The sequence below is a fragment of the Thunnus thynnus genome, chromosome 3, assembly GCF_963924715.1.
Source record: "Thunnus thynnus chromosome 3, fThuThy2.1, whole genome shotgun sequence".
Taxonomy (NCBI): domain Eukaryota; kingdom Metazoa; phylum Chordata; class Actinopteri; order Scombriformes; family Scombridae; genus Thunnus; species Thunnus thynnus.
The window spans coordinates 16,949,123-16,965,668 of record NC_089519.1 but is presented as its reverse complement, the minus strand read 5'-3'; the positions used below and the strand labels follow the sequence as shown (position 1 = coordinate 16,965,668).

General features: G+C 38.2%; 1 protein-coding gene across 7 annotated transcripts in view; it reads right to left on the bottom strand.

The window, feature by feature from the left end:
• Nucleotides 1-16,546, bottom strand: part of LOC137179643 (teneurin-3) — a 370,272-nt gene that overhangs the window by 115,927 nt on the left and 237,799 nt on the right. For all 7 annotated transcript variants that reach the window (XM_067584473.1, XM_067584474.1, XM_067584475.1 and 4 more), the window contains 2 exons: nucleotides 10,371-10,435; nucleotides 333-452 (listed from right to left, as the gene is read on the bottom strand). In XM_067584473.1, coding sequence (XP_067440574.1) covers nucleotides 333-452; nucleotides 10,371-10,435 — 185 coding nt within the window. The remainder of the gene's footprint in view (nucleotides 1-332; nucleotides 453-10,370; nucleotides 10,436-16,546) is intronic.

The window sequence follows — 16,546 nt, the reverse complement described above, 5'->3', positions numbered from 1 at the left end:
CCATGTGCTCAGTTGGGTCTTTGCATTACCTTGTGCACTGGCACTGAACATAAATTGTCCTCTCCTATTAGTTGCATAATTATGCCTCATAATTGCAATAATTAGAAGACAGTGTTGTCTGCAGTGCTGCGTTATGAGGAGTGTACAACTTCAACACTACAGCTAGCACAAGGAAAGGCATTTTGAGTGACTTCTACAGCATATTTCTGTTTAAGCTGAAATATGCTGCAAACTGGAACAAACACTTTTTTTGCCACTCAGAGTGAATCTTTATCCCGTTCTTTGTTCCTTTCCTGAAGAAAAGCCAAAAATGTGTTTCAGTAGGAACTCACCATTGTCTGTGGACACCATAAAGGTGTTGGGAGTCGTATCTCTTCCTGCTCCTCCGTTTTCAAATGCCCCGTATCCATCACTCTCCTGAAGCTGCCAGTTGAGACCAAACAGGTGCATAGCTGGAGAGATGAGGGGGGGAAGAGAGAGGAGAGGGAAAGAAAACACAGCAAGAAATGGACAGGACTGTTAATACAGTGTGTAAAATGAAAAGAGAGCAAAAGTAATGCAAAGGACAAAGGAAAATTAGGTGATGAAATAGGAAAATGGTAAAAAAAATGATAATAATTTATGTCTATCTGGGTCACAGAATAACAAAAGGAGAGAGATATGTGAATGTGTGCGTGTGTGTATATGTGTGTATACACTCAGGGCAATGCTAAGTGTACTGAGCATTAACGGCAGCGTTCGAGCTTAAGGATGTCCCGTTGTCACAACAATACGGTGTATAGGACAATTCTGAGATAGTAGAGAAAAAACGTCAAGGCAAATTTTGAAATAGGTGTTATTTGGATAAACTGACCACATATGGGAAGCTAAATGGCAGTTTAATCTTTGCCATGATGCCATTGCTGCAAGTGTTATGCTGAATTTAATGACCCATCACATTTTGTGACCTTCCCTGATATTCATCTCACTCCTCATGCCTAAACAAACCGAACCAACACTGCAGCTCACAGAATCTAATGAGTTACCAAATACAGTGTATCACCTGTTGGTGCAAATGCATTCTGGGATACCCAGTCAGCTCCCGATGTAGCAAAAAGCCTTCAGTCAAAAAATGCTGAAGTGGCTGAAAAACACCGGGGATAAAGCAAGTAAGCCCCCCGAAGTAAGCCACAGTGGAGAAAGGGGAGAAATGTCGGGCTGCTGCGTCTCTCCTGAGTTTTGCTCATTTATGTAGTTTATCATTTTGCTAGCTAACTTGACGCTGCATTTCTGGAAAGCTAGCTAGCCAACGTAAACATCTCTCTCTCTCTCTCTCTGTAAATTGTACATTAGTTGTCAGATGCTGTGTTGTTATGCTGAACATCCTTACTGACATTCAGGGCACAAAATTAGCACCAGCCAAATATTGGTAAAATATTCAAGTGGCTGGTAGATTTGCTTCACTCACCAGCCAAAAACAATGGTAATCTATTGAGTGGCTGCAAGGTATACTATCCTGCAAAAATGGCGGCACCGCCCCAGAATTCCGTGTAGCCTAATAATGACGTGAGATATAGGGAACAGGAGAACGTTAAAGAAGAAGTGCAATGTATTTCACCAATTTTCTCCGACAACAAGAGAACAGCTGCCATTATTGTTAGGCGTGATCATTATGCATGGCTGCACATTGAAAACAGCACAATAACCCAACTTTAGATAAACCATCATCACAGTGATATCTCAGTCATCATTATTAAACATCAGAAGGATGATCAATGATTCATTTTATAGCGCTCATATTGAAACAGACTTTACAAACAGGCTTCACAATTTAAATTAAAATGGAAATATTATTGATACGGGGAAATAACACCTTGAGCGTAAATAAAGAGTGATAAAAATTCATCACTTATAAATCATTTAAAAGTTTATAAATGCACCTTTGATTGACATTTTACCAGGAGGCAGTGAAGGCTATAAGAATAATAACACAAAAAAACCAACCTCAAAACAGATGTAATAACAGAGCATTTTATTTTGAAACACTGCAGTCGTTTTATGCATCTGATCTTGTTAAAAACACCTCTCCTTTAGAGGGGGGCAGCAGTAAAGATACAATGATGAGACTGATGTACAGAAGAACTCAAAACAGATTTAAACTATGAAGCTTCATCATGTTTAATATAAAATTAAGTGTTGAGAACTTCAGTGGTGAACCAGAGTGAGTCAATGAAGTAATGTGTCACTGAAACAAAGTTATTAAACTATATTTATTATGTGGAATGAAAAAAAACAACAACATCAATTCGGGACAATGGTTGATAAGTTTGGGACAGTTGACAGTAAAATTGGGGACAGTTGTGGGACACTGAGGAAAAAAAGTGAATATCGAGCCCTGGTTAACAGTATGCTTTTAGAAACATGAATAACATTTACAATGCTCTCAGGCTAGGTACTCAAAATAAATGAGCAACTGCGCACACACACATGGACACACACACACACACACCAGTACCCTGGGATAGATAGAGTGGAGTGTGTAAGCATCAAAGGAAGCCTCCGGCTGCTAATCTGACATAGCACAATACAACGCTCATCTCTACCACCGATGTGTTTTCTCTCCTTCTCTTTCTGTGTGTGTGAGAGTGCGTACGCACCCTTGGGCTTGTAAATCATCTGCTCACTTGCTATCTCCCTCCTTCTCCTCTTTTCCAGACAGAAAAGAAACAACATCCAGACCCTATTCACCATGACACCTCCTCTAACTTTCATTCACCTACATATATTCTGCATGGCGTCTGCTGAATTATGCTGACTGTCTGATGAAGAACTGCACAGCTGATGTGGCATTTTATAGAATGAAGCAGCAGAGGGTTTTGGTTTTCTACTTTGCCTCGTCAATCCAACAGAATTACATACAATTTAATATTGTAGGCTGTAGTCTGGGTTTACACACATCTCAGCCAAATGTTTCCAGTCTATACCTGGGGATAATTAGACACAATTCAAAGTACAATTGACCTGAGCAGACCCAGAGAGAGAACACCAACACCGGCAGCAGCATGGTGCTCCATCAATTAACAAGCAGCCATGGTCAAAACAAGTGTCATTTTTCTCCTGTGATGATTATGAAGCACCACATGATCACAGCTGATGACCAATCCGCTTGGATCCACTATCCACTGATATTAGTCATAATGACACAAAAAATCCCAGACCTGCAACAATATGACGGCACCCCACCTGGATCTGATTACAGTGAATATAATTTGGACCTGACCTGGTCTCAGTTCCTAGGAACCAGGTGGACCAGTCTAGTTTAAAGTCCCTCTAGCAAACCTAGAAACTGCAATGTTACACTCCCCAAAAAGTGTTACAAAGAACTACATACTGACCATTTTGTTAAATATAAAGTTTGTCCTGAGGGTGACCCTGGAGGAAAGACCACTGGGTAATTAAAAATGAAAGGGTTTCAAAATAGGATAAACTGTAGCAGAAGTGATCAGTAAATTTCATGGGAATGATATGCCCATTAGATTTTTATATTTCGTGCAAACACATTTTAGGAGAGATCCCCAGTGTAACAGCCAATACTTAAAACTCCAGCATATACCGTTTAAGATTTATGCCTCATTTTCTTTTTGCACAATCTCACCATCAAAATGTCTAAAGTGATTTAGACTTTTGAAGTAGCTGTAAACTGTAAAGTTACTTTAACCTGTACTGTGAGTAAAAATCATCAATGTTCAATTAACTTTTAATAAAGTAGTGAAACATATTTCACAGCATGTTTGAGAAAAAAAGTGAATGTCCAATGTGACATGTTTTGTTTAATTTTGTCATTTATATACTATGTATCTTGGTTCATTTTGTTCTTTTTTATTACATCATAAAACCACCTTTCATTGTCACTAACATTACAATAATACTAAACAACGCTGAACTGTTGAATTTATCAATCACATTCACGTGTTGCATGACCATACAGTTCACATTTTATGCAGTGGGACAGTGCTGAACCTAACACAATGCAACTCAGAGAACTTATTAACATAGTAACATAGCAGTTCACAGAGCTTTCTAAACTGTCTGTTCTGTAAAAGAGCCTGCAGAAGGCACTGCCAGATCATACACATATGGTCAGCTATGGTATTTGAATCATATCTGATTCAGAACGCAACTACAGTACCAACATAAGTGATAGTGATATAGTGATAGCTGTTATCATAAGCCAATATTCAGTGTCCTCAAATTAGATTGTTTTTATGTCAAACAAAACAAAGGATCAACCCAACCCTAACCCTAACCCTAACACCCTAACCCTAACCCTTCCCTAATAAGTTTAGGAGCCTCTAAAAAGCAGACACACCACCATGGGACATCAAAATAAAACACACAAAACCCTGATTGTTTTCCATCTGAGAGAAGTTTGATGAAGAGGTCCACGTTCCATGACAATACAGTACGTGACACAGTGATGCTACACAAATCAAAAGCAGTAACCTGTTTGTGTTGGTTTAAAATGGAGAAACCTTTGAGGGACCCTGGACTGGACTCCTCACACAGCAGATATTACACAGAGTCATGTCAAGGACCAATTACTGATTCAACATGGGAATATTTAGTGAGAGAAACCCCTGTCGTGCCCCCCCCCCCTTACCCCCAACTCACGTACACACATATACACACACACATGGATTCTGCACACATGCACACCTCTTTGCCTCATTAAATTAGAGCCGTGCTGTGCCAGCCTGTTACCCACAACCCCTCCTGGTGAGGACAGGAGCAAAGGGTCATGGGAGAGTGCTGGCTAATCGACAGGAGCCTGTATGCATTTGTGTGTGTGTCTGTGTGTGTGTGTGTCTTTGTGATAAAGTAAGAGGATTAATGGCCATGGTAACAGTCATACAACATTGGTTCTCTCTATCAGAACCTTTTTAGGAAATTTGGAAATTAACAGAACATTTCAGAAAAAAATTGTTGTGTATTTAAAGAAGGTAAAAAAGTCAGTTTGAAAACTTTAAAGTCATATATATTCTTGGTACATGGTAATGAGGCTAATATCAACTATACATACATGCATCACAGGGGGACAGGTTGCTATCAATTCCACAATATTTCCCATCTTTCATACAAACTAATTGGTTTGTAAATTTGAAGCTGTGATAAGAAGCGGTGCTGGAAACCATCCTGTGGAAGCTTTCTTAAAAACTCCTTGCAGCAGGTGAACCACTCGGATCGATGGAAGATGAAGTATCCTACTGTGTTCAAAGCAGGACAGGAATCAACAACCCAGCGAGCACTATCAGCCTTTACTGTGTCCGTCCAGAAGAGCAAACTGATCCGAGTTCACTGAGCGGGCCTGCAGCAGCCTGATCCACCACTTGAAAGGCAAGAAATGTGTTAGGAACAAAAGACGTTGTTTATGGATGAGGCTGAATAAGCTGTTTCACTTCTTGTATTTAAGTGGTGTACTCATGGATGAAGCTGTTAAAAAAGTCTCATCCACTAAAGAGAGTATACTAACAATGTGAGGCAGCTATAACTGCTGACAGAACAAATGTTCCCATCACATAATGAGTCTCTATATGTCCGTGGTCCACCCACACAGGTGTTTTCACATATGTTGCCTGATTAGTGTGGGTGTGTAAAGACTACACTTAAAGACCATTTTCATAGCAGACATAGTATTATTATAACTAATAGCAATAATGATAGCCCTGTTCCAATTAAGTGACCCAGGAGGCCATTCCAGTGGGGATGCAAGCATGAAACTCCTTGTCAAATTCCACCTTTATCATCTTGATTTCTTGTAGTTAGGTGACCTGTGCTCTACCCAACAACAACCTGAGGAGATCTCTGATCAAGCAGAACAACACTGTGTGTGTACAGGACCTTCAAAAATCATTTTACATTTCTCAAAATCCTATTTTCATAGGACAAGCATTCATTTAGATTTTAAAAGATTAGACATTAAAACACACTTTTATACTATCAATGAGAAAGATGACCCTGAATCATGTGACAGTTATTAAACTATGTACATTTTTTCTCTGACCATGAAGCACCACTCAGAAACGATGTCTGTTCTTCTAGAGTAAAACTAAAAAACATATAACAGTAAAACATCATTATCAACATTTACTAAAGTATTAAATTGCAGTATGCTTTTAAATCCAGAACCAATTCCATAAAGGACACATTTAAATCAATATTTAATTCAGTTCATCTGAAGAACACAAATACTCAACCCCATATCTCTGCCCCTGAGCTATGTTTTGGACATAAATGCTGAACAGCAGGAGTGCTACAAGAGAGCAGTGCTTTGCATTTATGACACAGTGTCCTTGTTATTTCACAAACTACTTACATGGCAGATTCATAAGAGATTAAAATCAACCTCCTCTAATTATTACAAATCATTATGCTGCAGCTCTCGAGGTGATACTACACCCATGGTAGTATAACTTAGGCCTGCATGCAAATGTTCCAAATGCAGAGATAATAATAACAAAATAATTCCTGGAAAAATTGAAACTAAGCAGTGTATCCTTATTATTTGACCTATTTTGACTCACACTGATAGGGCTAATCAGATGAAGTGGTTTTAGTGAAATGTGAGGGGAGAAAAATCGTCTCTGCAAAAAGTACCGGACCAAAAAAAGACTTGAATTGATGAAGTTTAGAGAATCATTAACAACAACAATCAATCAACAGCACATCCCAGTGGGAGTCACAAAGACACTTGCATTGTAATGGCTTTACTGAATAAAGATGTAACAGGTCTTGTAGCTGCTGAGCATTTGTTTGATGCAGGGCCCTGTTTTATGGTGTACAGCTTGGCTCAATAAGTCACAGAGGAAGGTTTTATATGTGTACGTTTGTGTCTTTGTTAATACGATCTTGCCTAGTTTAGCATATAAACTCAGTGACCAGAAAAACAGCCACTCCACTTCTACAGAAAGAGTTATACACAGGTGTATCCAGCAGCTCCACACTTGTTTTGCATGTCAACTGTTTACTAAGAGTGGGCTCAGAAAGTAATCTTATCGACTTTGGTAAACTGGGGGGTAATGGGTGCCAAGAGGGCAGGTCTGAGTCACTTTCAGCCTGGAATTTTATATGTCAGCCATAAAAGTCAAGTCAACAATCAGACTAGACACAACTTAGCAAAATTTCACCATCTACTGTAGCTCAAACCTGAAATGAATATAAGTACTTTACAACTAAAGAGATATTAATGTTTTGGTCTGCCTTCTTAGGACGACACTGTAATACATTTTTCATTATTTATCAGATCTTAAGAACGAGAAAATAAAATCAGTTTAAGACGTCAATATAAAAAATAAAAAATTGTTAATGAGCTTGTTTTAGATTGGTGTATGTGCTTTCATTGAGATTTAGAAACAGCTAAAGCAGTAAACAATGGTTAGTGATGCACAGGCTACAGTAATAAACCATGTAAGAAATACTGGTGTAAAAAGTTAGTAAGAAGTTCAGCCCATATTTTTTCAACTGCCTGAGGAAATACAATCTTAAGTTTGCTTTGTTGATGAGGGAGTCTGCATGGTTATTCCATGTGTACTAAGAAACACACATATTTTAACAGATACATACATATTTCATGGATTTCTCACAGAATGTTGTTAAAATCAGTGGTTGTATCGAGGTAGCTCTACTTGTGACTCTTCTATGAATTCTTCAAGATATAACAATTAATCTTTACAGCTGTAGTGATATACAATCTGAAATGGCTCCATTTCATTTTGATGTTTTTTTTTTTTACTTTTCTCTGCTCTCCCTTAAACCTTTAAGCTTTATTTATTACATTTATATAGGAACAAAAAAGCTTTCCTCAGACATCAAGCCAAATACATCTTCCAGCCAAGACATGAGGGTAATTCAAGAGGAAACACACACACACACATACATGAACATGAAATTGCACACAAGGGTACAAAGGCACACACAGTATGATTGACACATATATACCCTAGAAAAAACACACACAAGAACAGGCATGGATCATATGTTGTCTGGTATGTCATTATGTCAGTTTGTCAAGGCCAAAGGTACACTGTGTGTGTGTGTGCATGCGTGCGTGTATGTGTGTGTCTGGGGTATATGCGTTTGCCAATCAAAACATGTGTGCCTGTGCACCCTTGATATGTTGCTCAGTGTGTGTGTGTGTTTATATCTTCCTGTGTGTTCTACTGCATCTCTAGTGTGGATAGCTGTGAGTATCTGCCTGTGTGTTTTTGTGTGTTCATTCATGTGTGTGAGACAGATTCATGTGAGTGTGTGTGTGTGTGTGTGTGTGTGTGTGAAGAGTAAAATCCCAGGAAACTCTAAACAGATGCTTTGAGTAGAAAAAAAAACATCTTTCTAGAAATGCTGCTGGGGGGAGCTCAAGATACACACATACACATCCACATAAATGGGCGGGCATGTAACAACAACCCCCCACCCCCCACCCCCCACCCCACCCCACACCCACAGACTAGCCTGTGGCAACAGATCTCCAAGTCCAAGGACCATCTGAGCTCCAATCATAATTGCTTCTGTTCATTGTGGGAATCGATGACCTTTAGAAAAAATACCACTCTTCCTCCCCTCTGACTCATTTTTTTCTATCAGTCTTTCCTCTTTTTTTCTCTCTGGGCTTTTTAAAAAAATATCGCTTGCACACCATCTAAAAAGGAGCAAACTACCCTGACAGATCTTAAGCGGTGCAGGAGAGAAGAAAAAGCACTGAAGCATGTTTTGTATGAGCTGTAAATGCAAGGTGTCCATAGGGATTTTGAAGGCTAATACTAATTTGTTTTTCTTTTTGGAGTGAAGCCGGCACATACAGATATGTTGTGACTTCAGATTCAGATTTCAAGTTCAAATTTGAGTACTTTCACCTCAAAAGTGAAAACACAATTTGAGTGCCCAGAAACAATATGTATTCCAAAATGTATTCTTAAAGCCCTCCTCATAGGACATTCTCCACTACTTTTATGCAAATGCAAACGCCTCCAGTGGGTCCAGTGAGGTTGAAGAGGTTAATGACTGCAGTGACACACTCTTACAATAAGAGTGTGAAGTCAAGTTCATCACAAAAGTAATGTTTGCTTTTGGGTTGACTGATGACTGTTTGGTCAAATTTAAAAATGAATTAAAATGTAATAAATTTAACTTTTTAAGTCTGTCTTAAAACAGCAGTCAGGAGCCCAAATGAACATTGAAATAGGTTTTTCTTACAATAATCATTCCTCCTGTTCATACTGACCATTAGAAGATCCCTTCATAATGCTGCTACAATGTATTTCTGTGCAAAAATGATCTTTTAACAGTCAGTATGAACAGGAGGAATGATTACAACGAGGAAAACCTCTTTCACGGTTCATATAGACACCTGACTTGAATAACTGTGAGCCTATCTTTTAAGTCTTCTCAGTGGCTTAAAGGATCATTTTTCAGAGCTGCCATGTCTGTAATTACACTTGCATTCACCCACAATTAATTTCAACATAGTTGTATAACATAATTGGGCTGATCAAGTGGTCAGGGGATGAAAAGCACTGAACGTAGAGTTGCACTGGATTACTGAAGACATATACACACTCTTCCTTGCGTGCCATGAACTCTGAGTTATTACTCTGAGAAGATTCCGGCCTTTCATCAGCCCTGGAAGTCCTGCTGTGAACAAAGCATTCCTGCTATTTGAAGAACTACATATTTGTCCGTCATCAGTATTATGCAGGTTTCCTCTGATGAAGGGATGATCAATCTCCTATATCAAACTTTTACTTTGTTACATAGAAATTCTGTGATTGAAAAATGATCATGTGACCCATTTTCCTGATTCTGACAGAATGATGTTCAAACTCTGATGGTACTGTTTGCTAACAATTCATCATATCTCACTCTAATAATGTTTCCAATGTGGGTTCCAGACATTTTACCATTAAATCTGCCTGAGATATTAGTCACATCACCCGTAGCACATCCTGGAAAACGGTGGTAATTCAGAAAGGGAGGAATAAGGCCTGGAGAAAGGAAAACCCTGGCAGTCTGGGTTATCTGATCGGCTCATACCACAGAGTGAAAACCAACAAGAATACAAGAGTGGCTGATGGAGAAAGACTGAGAGAGGGAAGAGAGCTGGACAAGATTGGAAGAGAGATGAGGAGGGATTAACATTGGACAAATCAGGGGAAGCACAAATAAAAGTCTCATTTGTCATCCTGTGCCTGGGCCAAACTAACCCTTTGGACTAATGTGTGTGCATATATTCACAGCAGTGATAAAATGTGTGTGTGTGTGTGTGTGTGTGTGTGTGTGTGTGTGTGTGTATGAGAGAGAGAGAGAGAAAGCATGTGTAAGAGTGTGTGTGGGCTTACCTATGCAGTAACAGAGCAGGACAGAGAGCAGCACAGACAGCCCTACTGCACTGAGGGCTGTACACCTAAAAAAAAAAGAAAAAAAAAAGATAAAAAGATAGTTGTGTTACTTCCACCTTCTTCAGTATTGGTTTTGTCTTCAATTACCTTCACAATACAAAGAAACAACAGCTTCACAATTGTTTTGTTTTGAATTTATGATGACCTTTCAAAATACACTCCATTTGCATGTGATGTATGTAATGCCTTATGGCAATACATTTAGATCTTTCATGAGTAATCATCATCATTGTCATTGATTGATTCGATCTTGAATGTCTTCTGCACAAAAGGAGTTTTTAATTGCAGACCTGCCATCCCTGTATAAATTTTTGGAGTATCACTTTGGCAACCTAGATGCATCAGATGTGAATCACTGTTTGCACAATGAATTATTGTACATAATTACATATTGTGTACTTAATTTGCAATGGGAGGTATTTCCTTTCCTTGAAATTTTCCTAGAGTGGGCTAAGTTATAGACTGCCAACACACACACAGACACACACACACACCACTCTTTTCCCTCAATTCTCTCTTCCAGTATCTCATGGTGATTTTTCCTTTCTTCTTCCCCTCACTTCAAAGTGTCCTCAGTGAAAAGCTGGCAAGGCTACTTTTCGTGTGTAACGTTATGTGTAACCAGGGGCAGCAGGTGTTTCAGATTAATTAGTGACCTTGTTAATTGGCGACCGTCAGCCATATGCGTCCGTGGTTGTCTTAGTTTACGACAGCTGTTAAAAACAGGAAGAGAATACATAGCTGTCCTTGTGAATGCCTCTTAGGTATGTTTTGACATTGTAATGACAAACTAAACAATCTGAATCGTCTGTGGAGTCTTGTTTGAGGAAACGTATCTAACTAACTAACACTCAGTTGCATTCTGAATGTTGCTTGAAAATGTTGAAAACAGGAGGAGAGCAAGTGTTAACGTGTCACGTAGAAGAACTATTCAACCCTTTCAGATGTAAAAAAAGGGAAATGTTTTATTACGGGATTCAAACTCATACCATTGTGGGAAAATAAATGAAAGTTGGAAGACTATTCATTTGGGTGTTAATATACTTCTGGCCATATAGTGAATGTTTTGTATTACTGATAATCTATCTTGTGTTACAAATGAAGATTTAATCTGAAGCCTATATATAATGTGTTTATCATATTTACATGTAAACTATAACATAGACTTAAGGCTGCTAACATAAATAGATAATTATGTCTTAGTGACAAATCTGTGTTTAACAGTCGTATTTGTGTTGGAAACCAGTGACATACCAAAATGGTCTTAAGTGTATGGGCAGTGTGGTCATAAGTTGATCTGGCTGCCTCTTGTTTTTAAGAGATGGCTGGCTGTATGATGTATGAGTTGTTTCATGTTACACCTACAGCATGATACTGTGGTGATAATGACACACTGGAATAGTCTTCTGACTTTCATGTCACATTTCCCTCTTTTTACTTCTAAAAGGGCTGAATAGTTATTCTATGTGACATGTTAACTCAAACAAGACTCCAAAGACAAAAAGGTTCATTTAGAGTATTTTTTAGAGATAGGCATTCACAGGAAGAGCAGCTTGCTCTGACAGTCGCCAGTTAACAGGTCACTAGTTAATCCAAAACATTGGTAATGTAGGTTAGAGAAGGCTAAGCCTTCTCTAAATTTACTGCTAGCTATATTGTGCACCCTACACTGCATGCTGGTGAATAATGGAAATTTCTGTGTCAGCAGTTCAGCGGTTGAAAAGACAGCAACATGTTATGTATCCCTGAAGTTAGCAACAGCCTGTTAGCTACACCATTAGCTAACGTTAGTACTATTGAATCACAAGCATTTGTGGTTAGAATGCCTGTTTTCAGTCAAATGTATATCAAAACTGTAAGTGCTATAGCTAATTTTGTTCAGAAAAAATTAAGACTTTCCAGTCAACAAATCTCACAAGCAAGCAGACATATCTACGAGCATCACTGGTAAAATAGAAATACATGGGCTTTACTGAATTGAAGGATTCCTGCAGCAACTTCTAGGTCCACACAGTGTGTGGCATGACTGACATTAAAAGCTATTGTACAAGGTAAACTGTCATTGGTCATCTCTGTATTGGTAGACAGCTTATTGATAGGAGAAGAAACAATAATACCAGCTTAATGTCTCGATTGGCTCAGCTCTATTTATCTCTTACATAAGTGTAAAAAAAAGACAATTGGCCTCTTTTTGTGTACCTTAAAGTAACAACTCATACCAGAATAGATGTCAAAATGCGTGCCTGCTACACGAAATGCATGCAGGTTGGCAGGTCATGTTTTCTGCTTGTGTGAAATCTCCAATAATATTGCATTGTACAAAAATACAGCTGAACAATTAAAACAGTGAATACCAACAATGACGCACTATTATTATCAACCATAAAACCATGAGAAATTACATTTTTTTCATTGTTTGTCATACAATGATACAGTGATAGATTAGATAAATAATTACATTAGTCAACTACTTTCTTAATGCTGTTGGAATTGGTTATTTTCTAGGGTCATCTTTGAGGTTTCAAGTCTCCCTTTGTTGTACCTCCCTGGATGCTCTTGTCAGCAAGCTAGCCAAGTCTCACCAATTAGACAGCAGATGGCTGGTGATGGCCGCTGCTTTTGTGGCTACAGTTACTGCCAAGATGCAGTCAACTATTAGATGTAAATCAAAACTTCATAACCTTCTGTCTTTGATGTCACATGTCCATATAACCTGTGCGTTTGACATAATCTAGTGAGGTTGTTGTGGGATGTGAGTCAGTGCCAGCATGTAGCCATAGCCACAGTGACGTGCATGCTGTCAATTCATTAATTTATTCATTCATTCATTCATTCAAACCTTTATTCATACAGGGTAGGCCACTGAGAGAAAGCTCTCTTTTTCCAAGGACACCCTAATTACAATACAAATATAATATATAAGAAACAATAATCGGCAAATTTAAAAAGCAAATATGAACAGATAAGCAACAAGCAATATAAAATATAAGAAACAATAAAAGCAATATATAAAAGCAATGAAACACATAATATGGAACATTTTAAGGCGATAAAAGCAATATAGGCACATAAAAGTTAAAGCTCAATTAAAACACACACATCCACACTGCCCTGTGTCAGCTAAAAAAGATTTAAAATGATTAAAAGGGATCAGCTCGTCTAATTTTACTATCTTCTGCAAGTTGTTCCACTTGTGTGGAGCATAATATTTAAAAGCCAATTTCCCAATATCAGCGTTAACATGTTGATTTTTAAGGACCAAACAGTTTTGGGACGTAGTGCAGTGTGAAATTGAACAACAGTTAATAAGACATGTCAGGTACCCAGCTTTGTATATAAATAGGATGCAGTGCCATTCTCTTATCACTGCCAACGACTGCCACCCTCTCATAAAGAATACAACAATGTGTTCTAAAGCCATCCCCAGTTATGAACCTAAGGGTGCAATGAAAGATCACTTATTGGTGGTTAAGTTACTATAGCCAGTGATAAAGTGTCTAGAGAGGATTAGGGCACATCATTATAGTTGTAGAAACACAGAAGAGAAATAAAGTCCTTGTTCATGCAAAGTCACATGAACGTCACTCCCATTCTTTAAGACAGATTTGGATGAGACTGCTAAAGCTAGTTAGCAGCTATGAGCCACACCAAAGTAAAACAGGTTCACCTAAAAACTGAAGTCTCTCGCAGATGTTGCAAGGTTAACACACTGATTCGGACTGACACATCAAATTTTAGTAAAGTATCAACCTGACCACCTGATGTTATTTCCAAGCAAACATGAGAACTATATTCATACAGATAATATAAGGCTGATAGAAGCTTTGGATAGGTGATACATTCTGCCAATGTAAATGTGAAAATTACCAGTCATATCAAATGACATATTCAGTGCTTCATCAAGAACAGTTTTTTTCCAGATAGAAATTGTCTCAAAACTGCATTTAGACCATTCTGGCATACTAAATCTCCACAATCTAGGATGTTTGATTAATTAGCTTAACTGCTGATTTCCCGTGTGATTCTATACTTCAGAACCCTGGAACCATGACTTAATTTTTCTTCTTACTAAATTACCACAGAGTAGCTGGAGGTGCCATGTTATGAAAGTTTGTGTGAAAATTCAAGTACTATAGGGCTAGGATGCTGTTAAGATCTATGTTCTGCAATAATGAGTCAGTCAGTAAACTTATAAATGCCTGTTGGCTTCTTGAACTTGAAGGACTAGAGATAGGGGAAGTACGGATGGGTGGGAAAATGGAGAAAGATAAGAGTAGGGCGTGAAGAAAGAAAAAGAAAGGGAAGCTGGATGGAAAAGGGAGCCAAAGGCATGAGGGACAAGGGACATGCTTGAAGAAGAGCAGTATATCTAAATGTCATTTGTAAAGGAGAGCATGTAAATGTTGACCAAAGAAAGTGAGGATATGTGCATGCACACTGCAATTACAGTACTGTATATACAATACACCAAATACATATTTGATACATACCGGTATATATATTTGATAATATTGTAATATACAAAGCCGACTGAATATACAGAAATGTGTTTCTTTTTCCAATTGTGCTGTAACATGGAATCCCACAAATAATGTTGCCAAAGGGACAACAAGGGAAAAGCCTGAGCAGAGGAGGATTTGAATCTGTACTGCCTCAGAAAAATAGGTTTCAAAAGAGTTTTTCACAGAGAGATGGGGTGATTCCTATAGCGACTGACCTATGAGAAACAGGGTTAGGGTTAGGGCTATTTTTTGCTGATAAGTCCCTGAAAAGGTTTTTACAGGAAAGAACTCTTTTGAACTTTGATAAAAGCAAACCGATTTCTGCATGATAATAGTTGTATATATTTGTAAAAAATGTATACAAATGTAGGTCAATCAGATTTGAATCATTAAAGGGCATTAAAGCTTTATTAATCAATATTTTTGTATTAAAGTTCCTTTTAGCTCTTCAGAGCCTTTTCGCATTTTTGGCTCATTGTTTTGGTTTTGCTGCCCTCAACTTTGTTGTGGTTCACACTCACTGCTTATCACTGCCATTTTCAGTTTACAATATACAATAATGTTTTCAGTGAAAAAGCACTGTACAGACCCTGTCCAGCAACAGACAAAAGACAAAGTTAGCTGCTAGCTGGTGAACACAGTTGAGCATTTAGCAACTAAAAGCCAGATATTTTCTCAGAAGTTGATGGAGACTAAACCAGAGATAAAAGAAGAATATTATGAATATTGGACTGACATTCATCAGGTGGACACAAACACAAGTCCAAATGAATGCTAATGTTATTCTATGCTATGTTATTATTGCCTGTTGCACTGCCCCCATGTGGCCAAAATAAATAAATAAATAAAAACAATTAAAACTGCTTTAAACCTTTATGGTGCATCACTTTTGGCACTTTAGCTACACTAAAACAATAGTAGCACAGTGACAATAATAACTGGAGTGGAACCTGCTATCACTCCCAAGTTGAATGACAGACATTTTAATGACTAAACTAACACTAAACTAGAACTAAATCTATGTTATTAATGTTTTCCAACGCTATCTTGCAGTTTGATGATGACAGAAAATGTATCCAAGTGGAACACAGTCCATTAAACCATCATTGTTGCTGCCATATGGTTGATAATGTAAGGCTTTTGTTTTTTCTCATAAATATCAGTTTTCACTTCATTCAAGCAACATAGTGCCATGTGATAGCTAGGTGGCCTGGAACAATATCGGCCAAAGTCTAGCTAGCTAGATTACCAGTCATACTTCATTCCTGATGAATGATGTGCCAAAATCGTCCCAAGCAGTCTGAATGGCAATCCAAAGTCCTTACCCTGAATTTCTGAATTTGTGCAAATCTGGCCACCAAGTATAATAGGTGCTTCGATATCCTAGCAGCAATCTATTTAAACTTAACCTCCATTTGTGACTGGAAAGTAGGCTTTACTGTCCCAGCCATTGTTATTTGGCAGCAATTCTGATGTAAACCCAAATGAATTGTGCAAAAGTACTCGGCACCCCTTCAACTGACAACCCATTCACTACTGGTGATGCTTGTCTTGGGCCATACATGCAGAATTCTGCAAGCAACAAGCAACTGAGTTCCAAAAATGACCTCATCT